Below are 27,552 nucleotides of genomic sequence, written 5' to 3'. Positions count from 1 at the left end.
ATAGCAGTTAATAGCATTTGCTAAGTCACAAGGCACGAGTCCTGATCACTGAAGCACCTTGGGGAAGGAGGATAGATTACCAAACCACATCAACACTAAGGCTGTGGCAGCTTTGTGCACCTTTGAACAAGTCAGTGCTGGCCCTACCATTAGACAGAATAAGTCAATGGCCTCAGCTAACAAATACTGTGGGTGGGTGAGTGAGTGAGTGAGTGGGGGAACAGTAGCAGTCCCTTCAAACCATTTTTCCATGAGCCGCCAGCCATTCCCAAACTTTGAGCAGAGCTATGTGTATCTAAGGATGGTTGAACCTGTCAATCCTGGTTACTCTGTTTCGGTTTCCCAATTTTAAGCTCAGTTCTCCACATTTGCATATCAACTTGTGATTTTTTAAAAAGTCCTTGTGAAAATTCACCAGCATTTTAGAACAGCTTTCTTACAATATGCACTTTTTGTATGCAATTTTGCCCGAAATACACATTTTTGTAAATCACTTCCCTCCTAATACAATGCATATTTGTATGATGCTGTCATGAATAGATGTATTTTAATGCACTTTTTGCCCCAGCAGATGTGCTTTGGGGCACACTAGTTGGCTGGAGAGCTGCATTGCAACATTCAGGATCAGATTATCAGAAAAGATGACTATTTCTCTTCTTGCACTGCTAGTACAATTGAACTAAGTTTGCCTTTAAAGGCAAACTGAATCAAATTTCTCCCCCATCTCTCTTTCTGCCACAGGGTTGTCATACACCCATTAAACTGTCCCCTCAGGTTCACTGAATGCTATTTTGTTGCCAGTATTGAAGGAGGACTCGATAGTCAGTGCTGTCAGGCTTAGTACATGGACTGGAGAACTGCCATCTTTTCCTTCATGTCAAGCAGCAGAGCGTTACCTTGGGCTGGCCCTGGGCTGAGTCCTTAAAGAAAACATTTTCTTTTTTAGGGGTTTTGGAATTGTCTACTCTTTAACCACACTCTGTTTGACATGGTCCATGGAGTGGTTTTATTACCAGGAAAAACCACTGTGACAAAGCTTTGTGGAAAATATTTTTTTATTATAAAACATACAGTATACTGATCTTAATATTTATATAAAACACAGTAGAAGTATCAGAGTCTTGTAAAGACCAATAATTTATACACTGAGACACAGGTCACTGTATTCTTCCAGTCTCATAGTCCGAAACAAACACCATACAAAATACAGAAGGACTGAAGTCAGCTAGGGGTTCCCCTGCTGTGAGGCATTTGCATTGTTACAGTAATTATTGCTGTGCTGTGGTGGGAAAAAATCAGGGTTGTTGCTAACTGAAGAGTTGATCCCAGAGAGCTGATAGAAGAATGGTTAGAGAGTAAGTTAGTAATCATATTCTATAAAGGCTTGGCTATGTCAAAAGTATTGCAGGGGATTATGGAAATAATTTTGTGTCCAACAAAAATAATAATGAAATAACTTCTCTTGCATCAGCTCTTTTGTTATATTTAATACTACTTTGGTACGCTTTAAGGTGCATGTTGCATAAAGGAACAGATTTGCACTATCAGTGGTCATAGTACTTTATATCATAGGCAGAACCAAAATTGATTGGGGTAAGGAGAATTATCAACATGTTTCTCTCAGTCTGAGCTTTCTTGCGAAAGATGCACATTTATGTTCCTATTTTCTCCCTCAAAATAAAGCCATAGGGCATGGAAAGGGAACATGTGGCCCTTTAGGTGTTGCTGGACTACAACTCCCATTAACCTGACTATTGGCCATGCTGCCCAGGGCTGATGGAAGTTGGAGTCCAACGATTGACTGGCTAGAGGTTTCCCATTCCTTCCACTGGAGTTTTTAGATAGCACAAGGTGTGAAAATATTAATTTGACAAGCTAATGCTATACTTAAGACAGAATTACTTGTTACATGCCCTACAAGACTGCTTCTGAGAATAGCATTCCTGGATCAAGTATTCTCCTCTTCCCCAATACCACCCAATGATGTTGAGTAGGAAACTCACATTAGGGTAAGTGTTCTGAGAAGTTATCCAGGAGAGAAGAACTTGACAGGGGGATTCAGTGGTCAGGGATGATGGGAATTACACTCCATCAACATGTGGAGTGTTACAGGTTCCCCACCTGCTTTGTGGCCCCCTAGATGTTCTTGAGTTACACCTCTCATCATTTCTGACTGTGTTGGCTGGGACCAATGAGCAGTGTTGAGTCCAACAGTGGGGTTCCTCATTCCTGACCTTAAGGTTGTGCTCCACAATCCAGCCACTTATTAGGTTCCACTGATCACAGTGGTTAACTCTTCCACTGAAATCAGTGAGTCCTGAAAGTACTTAACTTTGGCTGAATTGCACTATATACCCTAGATAGGTATATGGCAGGATTAAAGCACACGCCTCTAAATCAAAAGCAAAACTGAAAAATGTTTAAAGTTCACCACATTGAGATGAAAGATTGTGGGCTATTAAATCTGTAGCCCTCAAGGTCAGATTTCAAGACAAGTGGCAAGAAGCCCTCTAACATCACAGAGAGCGTGTAGACGGCTTCTCAGATCTGCTACCTGCCTGAATAGTATTTTGGCCTTTCATGAAGGTAAAGCTGTGATCCACCATTTCTGGCACAACCCTGTTCTTCTCTCAGTACAACTGTTTTCATTTAGCAACTGTATTTTCCTAGCTGTGCTCACTTGGCAGGGACTTTAGATATTTTTGTGTATTCAAAGGCATTTTTTTAAAACTTTAGAATATGTGTATGTAGGTTGCTTTTGAATCACTGCCTAGTATATTTTTAGCAGTGCATTTATAGAAGCCTGCATCCTTTTGTGTAGCCTGCTGGATGATTAATGAGCCCTGAGGGTGAAGGAATTTGTTTCCATACAGACGGGATTGAGCTCCCGTTGTCAGATGTGATTTGTCTGGGAGATCCCACGTTATTTCTGCTTTAGGGATCCCAATGGCCATGCAGTTCAGCTTCACTGTATTGCCTGGCCTTGCGTAAATGATGGGAGCCGGTTCGCTTGTGATCCGGGGTGGGTAGGCTATCACAATCACTGGGACATTCATAAGGGAAGAGCCATACTCGGTCGTGACCTTGCACAGGTAAGTACCTCTGTCAAACACGGATGCTTCACGCACTGTGAGAGAGCCATTCTCTAACAGGGAAAATCGCCCAACAGCCTGGGGACCATCTAACACCATCCCGTTGGGTAGAGTCCAAGTTATGCGAGCTTGCTGGCTGGGCTGGGTGATGCAGTGAAGCTGCAGGGTCTCCCCATTGATGATGCTCACTAAGTTGTTATACTGATTGCTGATTTCTGGTTTCAACCCCACTTTGAGGAAGACCACCCTTTCTGCATAACCACCTGGGTTCCTGGCTGTGCAGCGGTAAGTCCCAGCATCTGCTGCAGACAAGGCACTGATGTGTAATATTCCATCCCTCTTGTGGTAGAATCGGTGCAAATGGCTGCTCTTCTGCAGCTCAGTGCCATTGGGAAGGATCCAGGCTGTGCTAGGTTGAGGAGTCCCATACACTGAGCAGTTCAGATTGATACTGTGTCCTGCTGCTGCAGTGATCCTTTCAGTGACTGGATCCCGAAAGGCTGGCTTTTCTACATGGTCCATGACCTGCAGCTGCACAATCAGCCTGCCCTCTCCCCCTTCATTCCTGCCAATGCACACCAACTGCACTGAGTCTGTCTGTCTCACTCCTCGGATGTCTAGTGTGCCATTGCGGTGCACAGTAATTCTATTCCCATAATAGGGAGCAGGCAGGATCACTCCTTCTGGGAAAGCCCACATGACCCGTGGAGTTGGGATGCCTTCAGCTTTACAGTCAATGAGCTTCCGGCTGTCTCTCAGGGCCATTTCTCTCACTGAGGTGATGGCACTGGGGTGCCCATTTATTTTTGGAGGTTGAACATTGACATGGATCCAGACAACTTTCCGGTCTTCCCCAGCAGTATTCCGGGCTACACATGTGTAGTTGCCACTGTCAGATCTTTGGGCCTTCTGTATGAGAAGCGTCCCATCCCTGTACACCTGATATTTATCTGACAAAAGTGGGATAGGTCTGTTGCTTGGAGACAACCACATCACTCTGGGTGTGGGCTCTCCTTTTGCTTCACATCCTACAGATACCACATCTCCATATGGGATGTTGAGAACCAAGTAGGTTTTATTCCTAATTGTTGCAGGTTCAGCCACTACTTTGACCCGCACTTTCATCTCATCTTTACCAATCTGGTTTTCGGCGTAGCAGGTGTAGTCTCCCTCTTCTCTCAGCCCTACATCATTGAAGTACAGTGTCCCATTGTTGAATACGACATATCTCTTTGTTCGGCTCCCACTGTCATCTGCTAGCATGAGAGTATTGATCATGCTGCCATCTGGAAGGCCCCAGGAGATCTCAGGGTTCGGCAGACCTGTAGCTACACAGTCAACTTTCAGGTCCCCTCCATACATCACCTTGCGGTTATTCTCATTCTTGTGTTCGATTTTGGCAGGTTTCATCATCACATTCACTTTAAGAACCACGTAATCATCTCCAATCTTGTTGCGGGCCACACACAGATAGTCCCCTGCATCCCTTTCAGTGATGGAATGAACAACCAAAGTTCCATTGCCAAATACCTTGATTCTGCTGTCCAAACTAATTTAGAAAAAGGAAAGAAAACAAAACATGTGTTTTAAGTTTATGTTCATAAACCATCATATTTTGAGCCAGAAAACAAACAAGAACAATTATCTTCATTTGCAATCAAACAATTCTACCCTGCAACTGACTTTCTTCTAGTGGAAGGATGTTTTTACATCATTATGCTTCTTCTGAAGATCCAGATTTTATTTACAGTATTCTATGCTGCATTTAGACATGGAAATACAAAGGAGGTGGGGGAATCTCCTGTATATATACACACCACAGATAAATCCCATGTAAGCTTATATGCATGGATACATATGTTTATAAAGTGAACAGGATATTGACAATATACTCCATATGGCAAGATATACATACTGTTATTCCATAGAGAGCCATATTGCTTTGGTATAAAACAGACCAGAGAATTTATTAGCTATTATATAGCTATTATATAGATAAATTACCTATTATATTGTACATACGAGTGCCCACCTTCAGAATGCAGTCCTATGCACATTTACCTGGAAGTCAACCACACAGAACTTAATGGGGCTTACTGCTGAGCAGACATGCATAGGATTGTGCTGCCAATTCCCAAATAGTTACCATGGGGCCTCTGGGAGCAGAAGATAATGGTTGTTTGGGTCTCACTAACACGATACAAAATATTTACATGGAGCAATCTAAAAAGTTTATAAAGCCTAACTACTTAATGCATAAGAGCATTTATCCTCTCTGCAACAGTAAAATGTATGATCAATCTATTTTAAATGGTTATAAACATCCAGTGATACCATAAATAAGATGTTTGCCTGGGATGCTGCTCTGCAGGAATACCTAGTCTTTCTAGCTATGACCAATTCAGGAGTTACCCCCGTTATTCTCAGATCAGAGAGATGGAAGAATTGCAAACTTTTCTCTTTGAGTTACTTTGGCGATTACTGTGTGTAGTCCTTTCTGCATTCACTGAACAAAGGAGCTTCAGGCAGAGTTCAAAGGAAAACTTGTGGGTGGTGTATCTAAATCCTATGCATGCTCCACTTCAAATGTTAAAACCAGCACTGCCAATCAGATGCAAACCACTCTCAAAACTTTCTTAAACTAAGGGATCTTTTTCATCCCTGCTACCAAGGAGCCTAAAAGCGGAACAAGATGTTATGGAAGGTCTAGGGCTGCTGCTGCAAAAAAATAAAAAATGACACCCCTACACCTTTTTATCTATTGTTAGGAAAGACTAATGAGATTCGGTGCATGGTGTGATACAATTGCACTGTGACAGTCTTCACTCTCACTAGTGAGAGTGGCAGCCCATGATGTAGAGCCCAAGTTGGGGAAATTCGCAGTATGATGTCCTATTGTGACTTCCTTACATGTTACAGGGAACGGGGAAGAATAGGCGGATGATCCCATGTCTTCTGTAATATCTAATTCCACAGTACGTTTATAGAAAAGTCCTATAGAATCCATCTAAAAAACCAGGCACCTCACGAGTTCTACACTTTGAATGTTAAAGTTTGCCATACTCATCCTATTATAGTTCCATGACCTCAGGTATAATAAATGCATTTTATATGATGGGTGAATAAGCGTCCTTTATGAAACTCACATTCCTGAACAAATTACCTTACAGTCATAAATGCTTAATGCCCTTCTCTTAAGGCTAACAATTTTTACATAACTTCTTGTAAGGCAGGGTCAATGCAAAAAATACGCACACACAACTATGTACAGTGGTACCTCAGGTTACATATGCTTCAGGTTACATACGCTTCAGGTTACAGACTCCGCTAACCCAGAAATAGTGCTTCAGGATAAGAACTTTGCTTCAGGATGAGAACAGAAATCTTGCTCCGGCGGTGCGGCAGCAGCAGGAGGCCCCATTAGCTAAAGTGGTGCTTCAGGTTAAGAACAGTTTCAGGTTAAGTACGGACCTCCAGAACGAATTAAGTACTTAACCAGAGGTACCACTGTATTTTAAAACAACATTGCAATCGCAAACTAATGTGAAGTAGCATTAGTATAAATATAAATCAAGCCCAAGCATTTCGCCATACCTGAACCTCTTGGAAAACATAAATAATTGTATTTATGTTTAATATAAATATCAACGCTGAATTTCACTAGATATACACAAGCATGAACAGCGAAATCAAATCTCATATTGCTGTTCTAGCAAACATGGCCACAATCTGGTCAAAATGAAATATATTAAGCCCTGCTGGTTTAAGTGAGGAGTTCACTACACAATTATCTCTCCTCAAGTCAATGCACTGAAGAATGCTTCACTCTGGATACACTATAGCCTTTTTTTCAGATGGAGAAAAGTTGGACAAATAATGTGGATAGCTATGCAGGCCAATTTTAGCTTCTCTACCCTCTTCATTAGAACTATTTCAAAGCATTCTACCTTAATTTAACCCATCCATATCCAGAGGAATTTATTTGTGACCTATACTGGTCTAAATGAAAATTTCTGCCTTTAAGATACCTTTTCCACAGTGTTTTGCTCCCTGCAGAATCCTGCATGCTGTGCACTGCAAGACATTCAAAAGCATAATCTAGCTCCATAGTATGGCACTTTGAATTTCACTGGGACGCGGGTGGCGCTGTGGGCTAAAGCCTCAACGCCTAGGGCTTGCCGATCGAAAGGTCGGCGGTTCGAATCCCCGCGGCGGGGTGCGCTCCCGCTGCTCGGTCCCAGCGCCTGCCCACCTAGCAGTTCGAAAGCAAGTAGATAAATAGGTACCGGGGGCAAGTAGATAAATAGGTACCGCTTACCAGCGGGAAAGGTAAACGGCGTTCCGTGTGCGGCTCTGGCTCGCCAGAGCAGCGATGTCACGCTGGCCACGTGACCCGGAAGTGTCCCCGGACAGCGCTGGCCCCCGGCCAATAGATGTGAGATGGGCGCACAAACCCCACAGTCTGTCAAGACTGGCCCGTTCGGGCAGGGGTACCTTTACCTTTACCTTTATGCATAAACAAGAGTGTACCTGAGAACACACCAAACACCCTACCACTCCTTTGCAAGGCAAGGGAAGATTGACAGTGTTGGGCCACCTGTCTTTCGGGGATACTTTTCCATTGAGGAAACTCTGATAAGACTGTAAGGAACCTTAAAGGTAAAGGTACCCCTGACTTAGATCCAGTTGCGGACGACTCTGGGGTTGCGCGCTCATCTCGCTCTATAGACCGAGGGAGCCAGTGTTTGTCTGCAGATAGCTTCCAGGTCATGTGGCCAGCATGACTAAGCCATTTCTGGTGAACCAGAGCAGCACACAGAAACACCATTTACCTTCCTGCGAGAGCGGTACCTATTTATCTACTTGCACTTGATGTGCTTTCGAACTACTAGGTGGGCAGGAGCAGGGACTGGACAACGGGAGCTCACCTCACCGCAGGGATTCAAACTGCTGACCTTCTGATCGGCAAGCCCTAGGCTCTGTGGTTTAAGCCACAGCGCCACCTTAGGATTCTTTATAAAACAGGTATTCTAAACAAATGGTCTTAGGTTGGAATCCTATACATCCTTCATAGGAAGTGTTATTGAACTCGGTGCAATTTGTTTCTGAGTGGCCACGGTGCACAATCAAGCATTTAAGCCCAACATGTCATTACAGTGCCAACTGTCATGGATGCTTTAGTTGAGATACCTGCATTGCAGAGGATTGGACTAGATGACGCTCAGGGTCCCATGCAACTCTACTATTTTAGGATTCTATGCATGCAAGATAATTGAAATGCTGTGAAAGGTATAACACTATTGCTGGTAGTTTACATTCTGAAACCATGTGCAATATACAGAGCTAAACTGCACTCTTCTCAGAAGTAGCCCAGAGAGAGCTATTTCCGTGTAAATGTGTATAGGATTGCAGCCTAAAGGAAGTAACATTGAAATGACTACAGCTATAGTGCTAATTTGAAGAGTTGTTATATTTAAACTAATCAAAAACAATTAAATACATATCTATGGTCATTTTAATTTTTTTACCTTTGTAGAGAATCCACCATCCTTTTTGAAGGCAGCCTCCAGAGTATCCGTGGCCAGGGGTCCCCAGAGGCGCTGCAGTCCAGTCTCAGGGTGCTGCCATAGGTCACATCTGTTCTCTGAGGAGAGCTCCCAGTAATCTTGGCATTTGTGGACTGCTTTCTGACATGCAACCATATGGTTCTCCTGGCAGCCCCAACCATGTTGGCTGCAATGCATTCGTAGCTCCCACTGTCTTTGGGAGAGACGTTACGTATGTAAAGAGTTCCATTTGGAAAAACAAACAGATTGCCGCGTACAAACTGGGAAGTGCGGATCTGGGTTCCATCAAAAAGCACCCAGCGGATGCCAGGCAGAGGAGCTGCTTTGGCACTACAGTGAATGTTAATGTTCTGCCCTACGCTGAGGGTAATGTTTTCCTGTTTCTCCTGCTGGATAATAGGTGGCAAGGCAGCGATGTGAAGCCTCACGGCAAGACTGTCAGTTCCTGCAGCGTTGCTGGCTATACACTTATATACTCCACGATCTGAGAAGTTAGTGTCCTTGAGGGACAAGGTTCGGTTTTCATATAGCATCACTCTTCCCTCTGTAGTGCTCACAGTTTGTAATATTTTCCTGTTGGGAAAAATCCAAGAAATATGGGGATTTGGAATACCATTGGCTTGGCACTCCATGATCACTTTTTCTCCAAAATAAACAGTCACTTCTCTGAAGCGAGAACCCAGCATTTTGGGCTGCTGAGCTAAGACGGTCATCGAGACTATCATTTTATCAACACCATGCAGGTTCTGAGCAGTGCACAAATACTGTCCACGGTCCTGAAGCTGAACATTGCGAACGAGGAACGTACCATTCTTCAAGACTTCAAATCGTTGTATCCTTGTATTGGCTGTCATGACAGCTCCTGAAAGGAAAAGCAGGAAGGAAAAAGAAGAAAAGCATTTTTGGGGATACCTTTTTTTCTGAAAAGGAACATAGAAACTGTAGTAAACTACAATATTCAAGATTATTATTATTTTATTATGCATTAGTATTATATCTTGTATATTTGATAAAATTTAAATAAATAAATTTCTAATTTAAATAAATTAGAAAAGGCCAAGACACATCACTTTATTCCTTTTTTGCTGCACAATAGTACTCTGGTAGGACCTTATAAGAAGCAGAGGTATGAAGATCCAATCTAGTCAGTCATGTCAGAACACCCAATGGTCCCAGATGCAGTTTTATGTCCTTATTTGCATCATAAGAATTTTCTGGCCCTACCAACAGACATTCATCACAGTGCAGATGAGAATGGGCAGCCAGACGCACAGAGGGTATAACCGGATGGGTGCAACAGTTGTGCCAAAACAGGTACCGTCAAACCCTATTATTAGGTAAAAAAACGAATCAGCGCACACCTAAATTAATGGGGAAATGGACACTGTACCCTCCAAATAGGTTCCTAAAGGGAATGAAAATGTATGTTTATTGTACATAAAACATACTGTTCATGGGGGGGAGTATAGAGAATGCTTTACTGAAGAGGTTGCCAACCTGGCACCTGTGGGCAGCAGCCCCAAACTCTGAATTTGCATTTAAAAAGTAAGTCTCTAGCCCTCCTACAAAGAAAGGTTAAGAAGCAAAATATGCAGGTACTCTTCTATGTGATTTCTCTGAGATGAGCAAGCCTGGCTTCTTCTTCCTGTCAATGTTTTTTAGCCAATGGCGGACATCAAAGCTGCAGTGGATAAGTGAGTTGTTTGGAATCCCTGGGATCCTGAATAACTAACGCCTCTCTCCCCATTAATGCACTTTTCCTGTTTCCGTCTAATCTTCTAGGCAGATGTTCAATAGGATAAGTCTTTTTCCCCACGGTTGTACTTTTCACCATGTACCTTTGCTCATTTTGTGTTCTGCCACACCCTCATGACAATCATATTGTGAGTGGCACCCCCAGCTCTCAAAATTAAAAATGGTTGGTGGCCTCTGCCTTATTGTGACTGGATCAAAATTGAATGCTTTAATACAAGCTGTGGGAAAATGGCCTCTAAAAATTATCTGGTCTATTTAAGGGCAGAGAAACTGGGTGTGTGGGGGGGGGGACTGAATTTCTCCAGAGGGGAAGATAAATTCTTCACCAATTTCTCAGGGGCAGGACTCACCATTAGGGGTGTGAGTAGGGCAAATTTTATGTTCCTTATTTATTTCTTTTTGTTTCTATAACAAGTGGCAGCAGCAGTAACTACTGTGCAGCCTGGTCACCATTTTGCATCCTCCACAATTCTCTGATTCTAGCATCATTCCAAGAGAAAGGGTAGTAGCAGCAGTGCTTTTTTCTGGGGGGAACACAGGGATACACAGACCCCTAAACATTTTGTGAATCTAAGTTTGGCCTCAATGAGGGGCAGTATTTCAATATGAGTAGGAAAATGAGAGTAGCCCTAAACACATTTTTAGGGGGGGAAAGTAGCAGCCTCAAAAAAGTTAAACAATAGTTCATAATATTTAAAGAAAATTCTATAAATGTGCCTTTTCTAAGGGCAGGGGAAGAAGAAAAACATCAGGGTTGTTGTTTTTTTAAGAAAGAAAAGTATTCTGAGTAAATCTAACTAGTTTAAATATCTTACCGGTGGATACTTTTGTCCAAGAAAGGAAAGGCTTGGGTTCTCCCGTGGCGTCACATGGGATAACAGCATCTGATTCAGCAAGGATGGATAGACTGTTAGATCCTTTTGTTATAATCTTAGGCCTCTCTCCTTGTATCTTGAAATGTGTTGAAGGCTGGATTATGCTGGAATTTAGTGCCTTCTCTCCTCCAATTTTAGGCACAAATAGCACATTCGGATTATTGTAGTGGATGTTTCTGGAGGACTGCAATGTGGAAGTCCCTTGTGGCTTAATACTAGGAGTAGTACTCTCAGATGGCAGTGTAGTATCAAGGGGCACAGGAGGCACTGGGGTAGCAGCAGCCCTTAGAGGAGTGCTTTGTGTGATCACCCTGGTTGGAGAGACAAATTTCTTCTCTGTTGTGCTAACTGGATTAGGCACTATAGGTTTAGAGTTTACTCCCAATTGTTGGAATACCCTAGTTCTGTTCAACAGGAATGGTATTCTGGAATTGGGGAGGTAGGGTACAGCTTGATTTATTGTTCTTCCAGGCTTGTCTCTGGTGTCAGGAAGGTAGTTATTGGCAAAAACTCTGGAGTGACTGTTGAGTCTGTTTTCTCCCTGGTTGCCAAATCTGCTGGGGGTCTGCAACTTAGGTCTGTATAATGGAGCAACAGTTGTGGTGGGAAAGGTCTCTGTATGAGGAGAAGAGGTTCTTTTGTCCTGTGTGGTATGTGCTGCGTAAGCTGTAATTTCTGGCTTGTTGGTATAGTGAAGGGGGGCTTGGTGAGTTACAAAATGGTGATACAGACCTGGTGCAATGAGATATGGAGGCCTCATGGTCCCTCTTGCAGGGATCTGTTTTGGAGGTGCAAAAGCAGGTGCCTGATTAAAAATGGGTATAATTCCAATTGGCTGGTTGGGAATATTTGGATTCAGTGTATTGTATCTCCTACCACCATATGGTTCTTTCAGTTGCTTTTGTTGTGAGGTTATTCTGTTGTAGTTTGAATGGGAAGTGGAAAGTTCATTCTGTCGTGGGCTGAGACTGAATCTTTTGATGTCTGGAACTGCTACTTGACCAGATGTGTAATTTTCTTTTGTAGACAAATTAAGAGTGCTAGGCTTTGATGGAGGAAGAGTGGTGGCTAATGGTGCAGATGGAATGGGTAATACTGGGGGATAGTTTTTTTCAGTTCTGTATGCATTAGTCTGATCATGTAACTGAGTAATACTTTCCTTTGTGTGCCTTGAAGATGGTGGTATAAGTGTTTTATTATGCCAAAGAGTAATCACTTGTTTAGTTTTTGCAGGTGTGAAAATGTGATCACCCAATGTACCATGGTGAGATGAAGTCAGTATTTCTCTTTGATGAGGAGATGTTGCCACTGTACTTATCTTTAGAGAGTCTGAAAATTTCTCCTGTTCATCTACAGTTGGAGGATCCTTAAAGCGTTCCCCCATGCCATCAGCAGTACTTAAACGCTGTACCTGGGAAGGTCTTGACTGAGCTACCCTTAAGTCAACTTCATTCCTTGAAGCTGATGAGCCAGTAAGAAAAGCTTCTTCTTTGAATTCTGGAATCTTTGAGAAACTAAGCCCAGAAAGTGACACTGGTCTAGTGATACTTTCTATAGATACTGACATGCTTGTTGTATGAGTGTTTCTAACTTGGTTATTTGCTGAAACAGTATTATCTTCCAAGACTTTGATGAATTCATTGCCTGCAGATGTTGCAAGCATATGTCCTGAGCTTTGAGGCAAATGTGGTTGTCTACCAGGGGCTGTAGTTAGAGAATCTGGTGTTGGTGTTGTCACCATGTGACTTTTCCAGTCCTTGGCAGCATTGGAAAGAGTTACAGGTATTTTAGGTGGTAAAGTAGAAAGATGAAGAAATGAAGCTTCTTCTGTGTCTTGGGCCCCAGTAGGCTTCCTTAAGGCAGCAGTACTTGTAGCTAGTGGAGAACTTACTTCAGGAGGCTTATATTCATTTCCATGTTGTGTTTCAGCATCTGATTTATGATGACCTTTAAAAATGGAACCCTGCAAACTTTGGGTAGCAGCTTCCGATTTAGATATTTTTCTAATAAAAGGTGTCTCTTCTATGGTGAAGGCAGTAGGAGGGATAAGTTTTGGTCTTCTGAACCTATTTGGTCTTAATCTCCTTCTCCCATATGGTCGTCTTCTAGGATGATGGATGACCTGTGAGTTAGAGGTAGTTGTTTTGCTTGTAATCATGGTCGCTGTGGTAAATTTGTTACTGGGAGCAGCAGTCATTGTTTGGGTTTTCTTGTTAAGTGGAACAGTGGTACTTTCTACAATAAAAGTGGCTTTGGGTTTTTGAGCATCTGTTTTTTCAAGTATTATACCTTCAGAACCCCTGAAAAGGTCAGAATAAATTATTCCTTGCTGGTGCTCTATACTACCACTCTCTGTAGCTACAGAAGCAAAAATAGTAGTAGAGGCTATTGAATTAATATAATTTTCAGTTTGAGAATGTGTGGGATGTTTTACAGCATGATGTAGTTTATTCATACTTTTGTGTTGTAAATTTGTTCCTGAACCTTCAGTTTTTGCAGGGACAGGTGCTTTAGGTGATAGTTCCACAGAGGATAATGGCAAATTGCTCGTTACTTCTTCATTTGAAGAGTCTTGGGTGAAGCTATCGATGCCTTTTCGTCCCCCTGATAGATCATTTTCCCTCAAATCACTATGATCCCACACCTGTGTCTGTACAGTTGGAGAAATCAGAGCATCTCCCCCAGTAGGTGTTTCTCCCGTGTTTGACAATCCACTTGCTATGGAAGACTCAGTACTCATTGGTGTAGACGGTGTGTGATCTTGGTTATTATTCTGAGCGTTGACAGTGGGAAGAATTGTGACTGAGAACATTTCTCCCTCACCCAGCTGCAATGAATCTGCAGAAGACTCCTCTCCACTGACTTCAACAGCAGTGTTTGGTGGAGGGCTGATAATGGGCGGAGCGTTGGTGGTTTGGTGCATGGACGGCGTCTCTGTTGTAGTCCTGAAGGAAGTGCCTGGTACCATTGTTGTTCTAGGGAAATTTTTCCCACGGACTTTTGCCAAAATGTTGGCCCAGTGCTGCGGATTAATTTGTTTGTTGGCCATATTTATTCTCCTTCGGGATTCAAATACCCTACGGCCCTCTGCAACATTGATCTCTTCAGTCCTGTCCATGCCTTTCCATAATTTCATTTTGTGCCTTCCTTTTTTGTTCTTCTTAACCTGAACCTGAGGAACATTGTCATTCTTTTCTTTAAGGGGCACTTCACGGTCCTTCAGGTGTAATTTTTTGCTCCGAGTATCATCAGCCTCTTCAGCACCTGATCCCTCATCATCTCCTATGACCCGCCCCTTTGCTTTTACAGAGGTTCTTGAACCAAGGCGTTTTTTTAGTTTCACCCTTTTTGAGGATCTGTCAGAGACCATTTTATTTACTGTGACTTTAACAGCAAATTGATCTGATCCTTGCTGGTTTATAGCCACACACCTGTAGTACCCACTGTCACTGACATGGCTGCGTGGAATTAAGAGGGTGCCATTGTCTAACAGGTACTGGTTGGATGAGTTTGATAAATCATGAAGGACATGGCTGCTTGGGAGTACCCAGCTTATGTGCGCTTCTGGTACAGCCACTGCACTGCAGGGCAGAAGTATGGAATCCCCCACATTTTTTTCAATTTTCATCGTCTCAGAGTCAGCTGGCTGGATGACTGCGGGTTGTACCAGAAGTCTGTAGGCCATTGTGTCTGCATCACTCCTCACTTGAGCAACACAGTGGTACACACCAGAATCAGCATAGGCCACGGATTTGATGACTAACTGACCGCTGCTGAGGACAGAAAACCTGCTGTCTTCCATTCTGAATGGAGCTTTTAGTTTAGTTCCATCTGGAAGCATCCACACGATGGAGGGACTTTCTGATGCTTTCACATTGCAACTTAGCTGAGCATCCGAACCTTCCACTACACTCTGAGCTGCCTTTGTGTGCTGGTCTTGCTCTATCATAACCCAGCTGCTTCTCTGCTGTCTGTTTTCTTGAATCTGAATTGTTTGAGAAATTTGGGTAGAAAAAGAGAGCACTACTTTATTCCCTGTGCTCTGGCGCCTGTTCAATTGGATATGTATCAGTGGCTGCATCACCCAGGAAGGCTCAGCAAGGATTCTCCCTTTGACACCTGTGTAGTAAAGAGCATCATAATCAGAACCTTGCTTGTAATGATAGCTTAATTTGGGTTCATGGGTGAGCACATGCTCCCTTTCTAACTTGACAGGCACTTCACTATAATAAGCAATAAGCTTCCACAATTTTTCATAGTTTTCTCGGTTCATTGGGCATTCCAGATCCAAGGAAATAGTTGCGTTGATTTCAATTTCTTGAGGCGAGTTCTGGCTCCACTGAATTTGGGTGGTGTTTGTTGGCTTCTTGATTTCACACTTCAGATTCACTATGTTGCCATGCTCATCTGTCAGGTTCAGAGTAATGTTCCATGGAGACAGCTGAAATTCTTCCATGGGAAGCTCAGAGACATCATCTTCCTCTATCTCCTCCACCTCCTCGAGGCCAATGCTCTGTTTCAGTGGAGACTGTATGATAGGCTTTGTGCAGGAAACATTTTTTACATTTTGAATGTCTTGTTTCTGAAATTGCTTAGGGAAGGTGCATTTAGGGCAAAGCTGGCCTTCTTCATAGGCTTTGTCTTTTTTACACTTTAAAACAGCTGGAAGACAAAAAATAATAATAATCTAAAAGTCAGATGGAATTTTGACAGAGAAATATTTTATCTGAAAGTTTTGCCTATACAACACTCTATCAATTGGCCTGTACAGCCTATTGATATATATTTTTTCAGATGCCTTGGTTTAGAGGATAGAACTAGGAAGAGAATTCTAACTGAAGGTATCATCATATGGAATAAGAAATGCAAGAACTTTCCTTCTGACTATTCATATCCTTCTGCCCTATCATACTACTATCTTCCAGAAATTCGGCCCAACAGCAATAGCTATTGGTTTCACAAGCATTAATTCTGCAGCTTTGGGAGCTTGATACATGCTGTTTAAAACATTTAAATGAGGAATAGGGAGCCTCCAGTTTATGGGTCAAACTTGGCCTACCAGTCACCTCCATTTGATCCAAGATGCCATTTTTCTCATGCTGTGGCCACTTTCCCCACATCTGACATCATATGTGATATTCAGTATGGGACAGGTAGAGATATGGCTGCTCCGAGGAGGGTTGAACTCCCTGAGCACCTGAAATGGTACAGTCCCCTCTGCCATTTCTGAACTGGGCCACCACATTCTGAAACATGTGTATGCCTGACTGCTATCATTGTCCAAAGAGAAGAGATAGAAAATACCCTTTTCTTTAGAATGGAAAGTTCCCCAATTAAGTTGGTTCTGTTGAGGTAACTGCTCTACAACATCAGAAATACATGAAAGAATCAGCCTCCCCACACCCAAATCATGCATTTAAGGCCCAGTATGTAGCCTGCAGCTGTGTCTTCAATTTTGGCACTTTCCCCCCTAAGCCTTGTAACTATGTGGTTTGTCTAGACTGCATCTGGGGAGGGATACCAGCAGAACTGGGACCCACAGAAGGGAAGACAGAACAGCATGCTATGTATTTAGCATAATGTGTAGTTTGGCCCTTATAGTGTACTTTGCTATTCAGATAGTGCCCAACTGGCTTGGAGAAATATCTTAGGACCAGTTCAGGTGTATTCACTTATATATTTTTAATACTTTCCATTGGTTTGGTTGGTTGGTCAGGTCCTAGACTATGTGTGCCATTGGCATGAAATTGCAGGGTCTTCTTATGTTCTTATGAATTATGGAAAGGCAGTTTTTAAGGTTTAGAAATAAATAAATAAATAAATAACCCAGCCCCTGAGTATAGGCATACAAAGGAAGGCAATATTTCTGTGATAATTTCTGCTGGAGTCTATTTCTAATGTAGTAAAACAACAACTATGATCTTCCCTTACCTGGAAACTTCTGATTCCATTCAAGGAACCATTTCAACCTGCAGTCACAAGACCAGGGGTTCCCATGAAGATAAACATTCTCTAGGAGTGGCATTTTTTGAAAAATACCCATAGGCAGTGTTCTAATGGCATTTTCAGACAAGTAGAGGTGCTTTATTGTCGACAGCCTGAAATAATCAAGGACCAAAAATGTAGAAAACGTGTTGGGGTGAAGCTGTTGGAGCAAGTTTCCTTCCAAATGGAGAAGTCTGAGAGAAGTTAATCCATTAAAAGCATTTGGGTGGATGAATTCAATTCGGTTGTGGTCCATGTGCAATCTCATAAGGCTGGAAAGCCCTTGGAGGGTTTGACCAGTTATAACCTGCAGCTTGTTGTAGCTTATTTTGAATACCTAAATGGCCAGGTAAAATGAATAGGTTAATACTTTTTAGTAGTAACATGGCACTGCAGAAGAGGCACACATAAAGCAATACAGAAGAATATAGTGGTCCAGACTAGACAAATGTAGCCACACTTCAGTCCCATCAAAATAAGCAGGATTTACTTCAGACACAACAAACTGGATTTCAGTAGGATGTACATACAGTATGATTGACTTTATGTGGATTGGAGCCACACAACTGAAAGTCTGATTCAGGAACTTCTACATATGTGTGGAATGAAAGTGTCTGCTCTGTGTGCTGCTGCTGCTGTGTGTGTGTGTGTGTGTGTGTGTGTGTGTACCCACTAACAAACATAGTTCAATAATATAGACTACAGGTGTGGGTGTGGGTGTGTTTGTGGGTGTATGCAGGAGCTTCAGATCATGTATCTTATATAGCTTTCTCCAATGCCACCAACAACCAGGCAGTCACTGTTTATACTAATTCCATAGAAGCATACAAAGCTGCCTTTGGACCATCAGTTAACCCAACTCAGTATTGCCAGTCAGCAGCTCTCTAGGGTTTCGGGCAATGGACCCCCCCAGCCCTGTGTGGAGATGTCACAGACTGAACCTGTGGGCCGTCTGCATGCAACACAGATGCTCTACTCCTTCCCCATGTATGCACATCTGGGCTTTGAGGGAACACAGCTAATAGACTGAAACTGTTGTTATTTTAAGAAGAAACATTTTGACTCAACCTGTAGTGATGTCAGATCTTTTAAGGCTCCGTTAGGTATGTTTTGGATGTCATTCCCATGAAGCATGAGCAGTTCCAGTTTTGCAAGGCCTGCAAATGAGTTTCCAGATATTGCCTGTATGCTGTTAAACCTGGAGGGGGGGAGGGGGGAGAACCACATTTAAATATAATCTGTGTTGAATCATCATTTTGCATTGAGTAAACCAGACATTTTTAGGCACCTTTGGGTTATTCATAAATCATATACTTAACCTGACAAAGTTAATGAAGCATTTTAACAAGACCTGGTATTTCATGTGTTAAAAGTCAGTTTTATGCTTCTTTTGCTATACACACACACATATATGCACAATTCAGTTGGAGCTTAAATTAATGGAATTATCAATTAATTAGAAAAGGCTTTTCTGGACAGTGTTCTCCATGTGCTGTATATATTTGTCAGTGGCAGGTATCCAACCTATGATGATATGGAGACTGGCAACCAGTAGGCGCGCAAGGATGCCAGCAGAACATGTAACAATAAATGAATAAAGTTTTGTGCAGAGGACATTTAAACATGGATGCCTGCCAAACAGTTTCTGGAACCAGAAAACCACAGCTACTAGCTAAACTGCTAGATTTGCACATATAGCATGTAATTAGGTATTTAACTGCTAAGATAAATATGTGGTTTTGAAATTGCAAAACTGTGAATCTAGAAACTCAGGCTGCAAACTGATTAAAAAATGCTGAGTTGATTAATTGCTTGCCCTTTGACAGGCCAATCAATTAACTCTCAGTACATTTGCATTTTACTAAAGTTTCACTGCAGTTGTCTCAACTACTGAAGGGAGCATATTAAATAAAGAAAGCCATGGTTCATTATTAGAAGGCGATCTTTTAACCTCTGTCCCAATCACAGTAGCACAGCAGAACAACTAATGAAGAGAAACATGAAAATGCTCTCATGACTTCTATGGCTCCTCTCCTTGAATGCTACACAGCAGCCACTGTGGAGGGTTGTGGTTATTCTCTTGGTTTTTGTAGGCTACCAGTACAATATGGCATCATTTAGGGAAGCAGCATCAGAGACAGTAGTACAGCAATTATTTCTGTATATTTTGAGTCTTGTAGGCAAAATGGGATGCTGCCTGTCTAAGTGGTCTATGCACACATTAAGCAATTGATTTGGGGAGAACCCCAATGTGGGCAGGAGGAGAGTCACAACCCAGGTAAACAGAGGCAGAAGAAAGGATAAAAGCAATAGTAATGGTGGTAGTAAGAGCAGATGCTCTAGAGTCTAGAGGAAGTAGGAAATTCTGGAGCAAAGCAAGGGAAGGAAATTGCTGGGACATGGACACAGAGAGAGAACAGCTTATCAAATAGTCCATGACCAAGGCAGGTGTGGTAAATATAAAATTAGCTGGGTAAGGTCTTTGTTTAAGAGCTTAGAAGAAACAAGACTGGTAGGGTTGGCACGTAAGACGTGAGCAAGAAAGCAAGTTCAACTGAAGCTGGAGATCTATTTTCCAAAAAGGATAAGAAGTGATTATTAGTGCTTCAACAATTGTTATCTCCTCTCTGAAAATGAAGTGATCGTGATGTGGGCAGGAGAAAGGTTTGTAGCAAGACAGCAAATGCTAATGCACATTCACCATTGGCTCATTGTGTTGGTCATATACTGAAGACAATCAGTAGGATTTATCTGGGTCTCACAAAAATGTTAAATATAAATGTAGGTAGATCACAGTAGTTTTAGATCAATTCCCATAAATGCTCCTCTATATGGAAGGCTTTTAATCTGTACAGTAATGGTATCACATTGCAGTTCATGTGATGCACAATGCTTCAAACTAGTGGGATGAACTCTCAAAGAATGTAAAATGCCGCAGTAAAATTGCAATACAAACCCCAAATTGATTCGTTCCACATGTTTAGAGATTCTCGTTGGCACAGCTGCTAAGGACCGAAATGTGCAGTGAACTTCAGTGGGAACATAACAGGCGCATGGATGAGGACACGCAAGTGTAGTTTCCGGAAGCCCGAGAGAGAGAATCAGCACCACGGATAGTGCCCCCAAATATGTTTGCTTTAGCATCTTCACCAATTTATTCATCTCACTATACCTGTTTAATTCAAAAGAGAGAGAACTAGTTTAATTTTTAAATAGATGTCAAACATGACTATTTAGATACTCTGCATTGCATGTGGCCAGGTTGATGACCTCACTACTTCCTTAAGTGTGTGCAATCCCTTCATGGAGTAACATGTGAAGGCGGCTAAGGAAGAACCCAGATCCATCACAAAACAGTGCTACCAAATTGACCCCAACGTGGAAGAAAACACCCACAAGCACTCTTCTCATAAACATACACAAAGGAAGTAACAAGTGGGAGCAGAACACACCCATATACTTAAGACTTAACACAAGTTCACACCCATTAAATAACCAAAAGGCAGATCTTAAACATTTAGAGCCAATGAATGAGGTTTAGATAAAGTACTGCAAGCATTTACTTGCTCTGCTGCAGGTGAAGCATGGCTGTATGGATGGATAACTCCTAATACTACCCGTGGCTGGTGCAAAGTATGAAAAAGACTGATGACATGTCAAGCAAGGAAGGGGATCTTCCCCATTCTCCTTGAACTTCCTTAGAATAATCTGACCTATTTCCTCAAACAATAAGCCAACGGCTTTGCTTACTCTGAGCCAATCTGAGTTAAATCAGAGCTCAACCCCCTATGTGCCTCTTAAATTCCTCCTATTCACCACTTAGCCCCACCCGCTCTTTGGATGTAAGCTCCCCCCAGGCCATTTTGATCTAATTCTCCATGACTCTTGCCTGTTTCTGTTTACTTGTTCCCTTCCTGTTTGCCCTTCCCTTGATTCTGCTATGCCATCCATGACCTGGTTTGTTTTCCGTCAACAGACATCCTTACATGGCTGTGTGTGAGTCAAGGAGTAGCACAAGAGCGGCTTTGCCATAAGCTTGTTTGAAGCTCTGGAGCAACTGGCGAGTTATAGTCTCTGGAGCAACTGGTGAGTTACAGTCTCACATCCATGCTGGAATTCTCATTCCTGATCCCTACAAGCTGCTTCCTCAGAAAAATGGCTCATGGGATTGAGCCATTAGCCTCTAAAAAGCTATTTCTTTGTGTATACTCCGAAGTTCTTAGATCTGCAAGCAATAAGGCTGTCATTCCTTTCCTATCAGCATCATATGCAAGCCATTATAACTCTAAAGCAGCGGTTCAAGAGGCTGAAGGGGCTTCTCAAATGTCTGTGGTCAGGTTAACACAATAGTTGCCCCTTCTTTAAAAAATAACTCCATGGCACGTCAAAGAACTTTGTACTTAACACGGTGTTTCTTTAATGCATATCAATATTTTACATATTTTCTTTTCTTTAGAGGACTAATAAACATCTACTTCTATTCATATAATTCCTGCTTAGAGTCAGACAGAAGTTACAACATCAAAAGATGACTTCCTACTCAAAATCCTGGGCTCAGGCCTCTAAGTGGAAAATGATGTACCGCAAGGTTTCTTTCTTCCTTTTAAATAAGAAGATCCATAACAATGGAAAATGCATTATGCCGTCACAATGCCTTCCACCCCTACAGATGGAAGACCCTAGGGAAAAGCTGTAGCTCTGTGACAGAGCACATGCTTTGTATGCAAAAATATCCCAGGTTCCATCCCTGGCATCTTCAGACTCCTGTCTGAACCCGTGAAGAGCAGCTGCCAAACAGTACAGACACGACTAAGCTAGATGGACCAATAGTCTGACCTGGTATTAGGCAGGTTCCTATGCTTCCTACATTTGGCACAATGGCAAACACGCACTGACTAGAAATAATGGCTTTTTAAAGTTCACAATTTCTTATTACACAGAAATGAACATTTAAAATATGAATGATGGAGAAGCTATATATGAAGAGCAACAATTGTAGCAGGATATCAACTACTAATTTAACCAGAGAGTTCTGTGTGATGTTATCTAACCCCATCACAGTATAAATGCTGGCATTTGCACTGGTTCTGGGTTTAGAAGATGATTGCAATGAGAATAATTGTTGAATCACACAGGGACTACATATAGGTATTTCTGTTCCTTAATTGGTGCCTTCTCTTAATATTCTTTATAATATGCTGCTTATCTATGTCTTTTCCTCGAGAAGATGTGTGATAAAAAAAAGAAGCAACTTATTCAAACATTCAAAAACACAATTACCAGTAGACAGAACAATCCAAATCCCAGGTGGGCAGCAGAGACATCATCACCTCTGCACCCCTGTTGCTTTCACCAGTCAGGCTGGAAGGCGGAGTACTGCTGTGCCAACCCGGAGCTTGCACAGAGATCAGGCTCAATGCTGATGAGTGAAAGCAGTGAGACCAGTTCACTCCTTCCCCCAGAATGCCTCATTTAGAGACTTTCTGCAGGTGGGGATCCCACAGGTGGTACTTTCTTCTGACTGCACATTTGGGAGGCAGAATGGGGAGCTCCATGCCAGAAGAGTGGCACTCCAGTCTCTGATGGCAGAGATTGGCATGGAGGGACACAGATGCTCAAGTTGGGGTCTGGTAGTGGTGGTGGTGAGGGATGCACACACAATGCCTGGACCCAATGTCCAGGTGAGTTCTGACGCACCTGCTCATTCCGTGATCCTTCCCTTTGTTGAGCAGGAGAGGTCTGAAGGTGTTTCTTTTACTCATATTTGCTTGAGCTATCAGGGATCCTGATGAAGCAGAGTGCCCAATCACACAGAGGTTTCTACTCACTTTCAAGCAAACTCTAGTTCAAGTCTCATTCAGACGGCTCAACAGAACAAGGTTGGGGACTGAGCAGGAGGGGATGTGCATGTTAGGTGTAGGGTCAGCAGAGACAACACCGTGCCTCTTAAACATACCTTGATGATGGATATGAATAGTCCACTGGAAGTTGGGTCAAAGCCAATAATGGACATGTAAATGCTTCAAATGAGCCAAATGACAGGACACTTCCATACAGCAGTTTATTGAGGATTTGGTGATGCTCAGGCATGGAAGACTTTGCAGGGTCCTCATCAAAATGCCATCTCAGCTTCCCCTCCCCATTTAATGTGAATTTACCAGTTTAGTGGTTTGTTTGGGGTTTTTTTTTAACTTCATTGAGTTTTCTGTGGAAAATCTGATTTAAATGAAAAAAATAATGTAGGGTGGAATTTGAGGGGAACAATGCCAAGTGAACGTTGCACAAAACATGCATTCATGAGCACCACCAGGTCCACAATAAACAGCAGCACTTGATATCATTTGCTACGGGAATCTGCTACTCAGTAGTTGGGAAATACAGTGAAACCTGCTTCATGGATGTGAGTGACCAGTGAGGCTGCTATTGAGTTTCTAGTAAGGTTGAAGGTGAATTTGCACTTTTTAATAATCACAGGGCAGAAAGAATGTACCTGCACTGTGTCCTGTCCTGTACCTGCACTGTGCTTAACAGGAAAAAACACTTCTCCTAAATTTCTCTAGCTTGTAATGGATATAAACAGCATTGAAAGGGCCAAGGACCTTGTTTTATTAGCAGTTTGGTGGTTGGTGACTGCTAGGGTGCTTAACCCTCATACAGAAGAAGGAATTTCAGCAAAGGCAGCATGTCATGCTATTATGTTACATGAGTAAGAAAAGGAGCCCCTGCCAAAATCTGCAAGCTTATGTAGCATTTAGAGCAGAGATTTCCATAATGTGTGCCGTGACATGTTAGTGTGTCAGCTACAGTGTGTAGGTGTGTCACGCGAATGCTCCCCACACTCCTCCCAGGGTTGGAAAGGGGTTAGCTTAGCCTCCGGTTTGCTAGTAAAGCTGGATTACTGTATAGCGAAATGAGGCATGTCCAAAAAATGTGTCACCAACATGAAAAATTTGGAAAGCTCTGTTTTAAGAGTTACAGGAGCCCGTTTCCCCTTTGTTTCTAGCCAACTTGATGTTGACTTTGAAAAGTGGTGATCAATAGAAGGAAGCCAAGTAGCCTGCTAGATAGAGTCAAGTCTAGGAATCTGGGCTTGGTGCACAGGAGAGCAAAAAACAGAGGATGTGTAAAGAGAGGTTGAGCAGCAGACCACATTACAAGCAGAGATCCAGTCTACATCAGAGGAGGTGTTGTGGTTAGAAGGGCACAAACAAGTAGTAAAATACAATCAACGGTGAATAACCACCATTCTAGATAGAAAGCTTTAAATTCGTACCTTGGAAGTTGAATGGAATCCATTCCGGAAGTCCTTTCGACTTCCAAAACATTCAAAAACCAAATCGCAGCTTCTGATTGGCTGCAGGAAGCTCTTGCAGCCAATCAGAAGCTGTGGAAGCTCCGCTGGACATTCAGGTTCCAAAAGAACATTTGCAAACCGGAACAAACATTTCCGCGTTTGTGGTGTTTGGAAGCCAAAAAGTCTGAGTTCCATGGCATTTGGGATCCAAGGTACGACTGTACACTTGCCTCCGACCTATAAAGATTAATTAGTGGGCAAGTCACTGGAACTCAGAGGCTCAGGGATGCTGGCTCCTGGGGGCTGAGCTGTTTTGTCCCCCCTAATATCTTTTGGGAGGGGATCAGGGCTGCCCAGTGATGAGCTGAGTGTGGCACAGCTCCAGTGGCAAACTCTTCCTCCTCCTGCCATGGAAGAGAAGGAGGTTGGAAGGAGCCTTCTGTCGGTGGTGGAGCCAGGAGGAGGTGGAGTGACTGGCCACTGAAGCCTCACAGCAGCCACATTTGGCTCTGCTCCCAGCTCCTCCCGACGTCACATGTGTTACATCAGGATGTTGCATCACATGTGATGTCACCCTCATCATGTTGGACCCCCAATCGCCCTCGCAAGCTGGTGATCTATATACATTACTCTGAGCTCGTCAGCAGAAGCGTGGGAGGCAACTGTAATAAATGAAATAACTGAAATATTAATTTAAGCTCTGTGGAGGTAGGCTCTGTGGAGAGGGAAAGTGGTTTGAACTAGATGACTTTTGATCTCTTCCAAGCCTGTAACTCTATAAAACTAGTGAAGCAATGAACAAGCAATTCCAAGGGTACCAAAGTAACAGAATGAATATAATACTTGGATCTAATTACCAAAGCTCTCCTATTGAAAAGTGGCCTATAATTGATGGTGATGTGCAAAGGCACTAACATGTGACAGGGATAAAGAGTTCTTGGCTTAAATTGGGGCGACCCTCCATTTTCAGCTTGAGGGCCACACTGACAGCCACCCCTCTGAGGGCCACATGTAAACACTGCCCTAGATGTGTGCCCCTGAGGGTAGAAAACTTTGGCAAAGTGGTACAAACTGGTGGGTGATGTGCTTGAATTGGATTATTAGAAGCATCCCTGCATCTGCAGGGGACATTCTGCAACTCCAAACATCTCCCTTGCTCTCTAGAACAGAGAAGTTGGGGAAAAGGGTGAGAAAAAGGGGAAACGTAACACAGGACGGGAAATTACTACTTTGAAATTGCTTTGAAATCCTGCTTGCCCCATTCCATCTCAGCATTCATACTGTTTCCCACCGCCCCCTAGGGATTGTTTAGAGTTATTACCTAGGCAGAGACCTTAAGGGTCAAGAAAGCAGGATTATTGAGATAATGTATGAGGTGCTAGGAAGGCTCTGAATACTCCAAAGGGCTATATATAAACACAGTTCTGATGATGAAGAGGAAGACACATTGAATCTGGGCGGCCAGACAGGGTGAAGTCAGAGAGAGCTTAACTTCTGGATGGGCAAAGGACCGTCTTGTGTCGATCCCTCTGCAGATGATTTCATGACATGACACTCCACCCTGCATGTGCCTTTTGTCTGGGCAGGGGCTGTGGTGGGATCAAGTCCAAGGATTTATCCCCCAAGGTGGCCTCAGGTTTCCTCCTGGAGGCGGGAGAACGAGTAGGTGGTGAAGGAAGGAAGGCTGATTATTTCCCCAGCCCTTCTCAGGGCAGCTGAAGGTGATGTGCCTGAGAGCTACACTGTTTAAGGGATACCTGAGCTGGATGTGCTTTCCACTCCTAGCTTCATTTGGAGGGCACATGCTTCTCATTAGAGAAGAATGTCCTTAATTCACTGAGTCATTACAGCGATATATCCCTTGGGGAAAGAAAGAGAGAGGAAAGAAAAAGAGAGAGAAAGAAAAAGAGAGGGGGGAGGGAGAAAGCCCCACTTCCATCTCTAGAAAGTGAGTTTCTATTCCACATTTCATCCCTACCTTTCAAACACAACAACAACAAAGGGGCGGATTGTGAAATTCAAACTAAGCCAGACAAAGTTCCAATCCTTTCTAATCGTTCCAAAGCAACAACTGCAAGTCCACTAGCTTGTGCAATTTATTCTCTCTCTTTCAAACAAAATATAATGACAAAAGCAGTTGAGGCTGTTTGACTACGGGGCAGGAGGAGTCTCCTTCAGCAAGATTGCCTTCGGGAGGCGCAGCAAGCCATGCAAGAGGTGGAGAGCGCGAGAGAGATTACCTACTGTTGGCCAAGAGTGTCAGACACTGTTGCTTGCAGGATCCATCCTGTCGACGAATAGCAAAGAACAGCTAGTGCCACGGGCGGGCGCTTCGCCTGCCTGCCCGAGCAACACCCCACCCCCGCCGACGCCCCCGCCTCGAGCGCCTTTCTGGGTCTCCTCTTCCGTGGACTCCAGAGCTGCGCGCAAACGTAGTTCACACCCCACCCCGAAGGTGCGCGCTTTGAGCCGAGCTCAGCAGTCTTCCTTCCTGGTTCTGCAACTCCCAGTTCTGAGATCCGGGGAAAGTGGGGATGTGAGGAGAAGAAGGGGCGGGAAATAGATACACATCTTAAGATTTAAAAAAAAAATATGGGGAGGGAAACAAAACAAAACGGGAGCTGAGGAATCCTTCCCAAGATCTATTCTCTGTTTTCCTCACCCCTGTTAGGCAGTAAATCCAGGAACTCTTATTGAAGAGCCAAGTGAAAAGCGAAGAAATGGAAAGCAGGGTAACAGAACAGGGAACTTGGAGCGCTTCTGTCCTTTCGGCGCTTCTCTCTTTGAACACTTCGAAACAAGAGCACCAGCACCAGCGAGCTTGGGGCTTTCTTTCTTTTCCCCCCCCTACTTCCCCACCGAGGCGCTTCCGCAGCCAAACTCTTGCCCCGGGGACGGACTCTGCCCCTCCGGCTCCCTCCGCAGCTGCTGCGTCTCGGGACGAGCAAGAGGAGCGCGCCCCGCGCCAAGCATGCCCCGCGCTG

The 27,552-nt window shown here is 43.3% G+C and overlaps 1 protein-coding gene across 3 annotated transcripts; it reads right to left on the bottom strand.

Annotated features, from left to right (window-relative positions):
• Positions 1-1,037: 1,037 nt before the first annotated feature.
• MXRA5 (matrix remodeling associated 5) lies at positions 1,038-27,552 on the bottom strand. Of its 3 annotated transcripts, none has more exons than XM_082221646.1 (7): positions 27,231-27,552; positions 20,231-20,446; positions 18,343-18,472; positions 17,221-17,611; positions 11,230-15,951; positions 8,621-9,521; positions 1,038-4,641 (listed from the first exon to the last, which is right to left on the bottom strand). In XM_082221646.1, the coding sequence occupies exons 2-7, from the start codon at positions 20,434-20,436 to the stop codon at positions 2,733-2,735; spliced, it is 8,259 nt and encodes a 2,752-aa protein (XP_082077772.1). In that variant the 5' UTR covers positions 20,437-20,446; positions 27,231-27,552; the 3' UTR covers positions 1,038-2,732. The 3 variants fall into 3 exon arrangements, with proteins under 3 accessions (XP_082077772.1, XP_082077771.1, XP_082077770.1); XM_082221645.1 differs by lacking the exon at positions 27,231-27,552 and adding an exon at positions 26,809-26,938; XM_082221644.1 differs by lacking the exon at positions 27,231-27,552 and adding an exon at positions 26,813-26,908.

Source organism: Podarcis vaucheri (genome assembly GCF_965113315.1).
Source record: "Podarcis vaucheri genome assembly, chromosome: 4".
Taxonomy (NCBI): domain Eukaryota; kingdom Metazoa; phylum Chordata; class Lepidosauria; order Squamata; family Lacertidae; genus Podarcis; species Podarcis vaucheri.
The sequence above is the reverse complement of the archived record's forward strand: the minus strand, read 5'-3'. Positions and strand labels throughout refer to the sequence as shown.

Excerpts from the sequence above, each read along its gene's own strand:
- MXRA5 (XM_082221646.1), bottom strand. The coding sequence starts at position 20,436 with ATGAATAAATTGGTGAAGATGCTAAAGCAAACATATTTGGGGGCACTA. Across the intron at positions 17,612-18,342 it reads AAGATCTGACATCACTACAG|GTATTCAAAATAAGCTACAA; the intron begins GTTGAGTCAAAA and ends CTGGCCATTTAG. Across the intron at positions 4,642-8,620 it reads ATGGTGGATTCTCTACAAAG|TTTGGACAGCAGAATCAAGG; the intron begins GTAAAAAAATTA and ends TTTCTAAATTAG.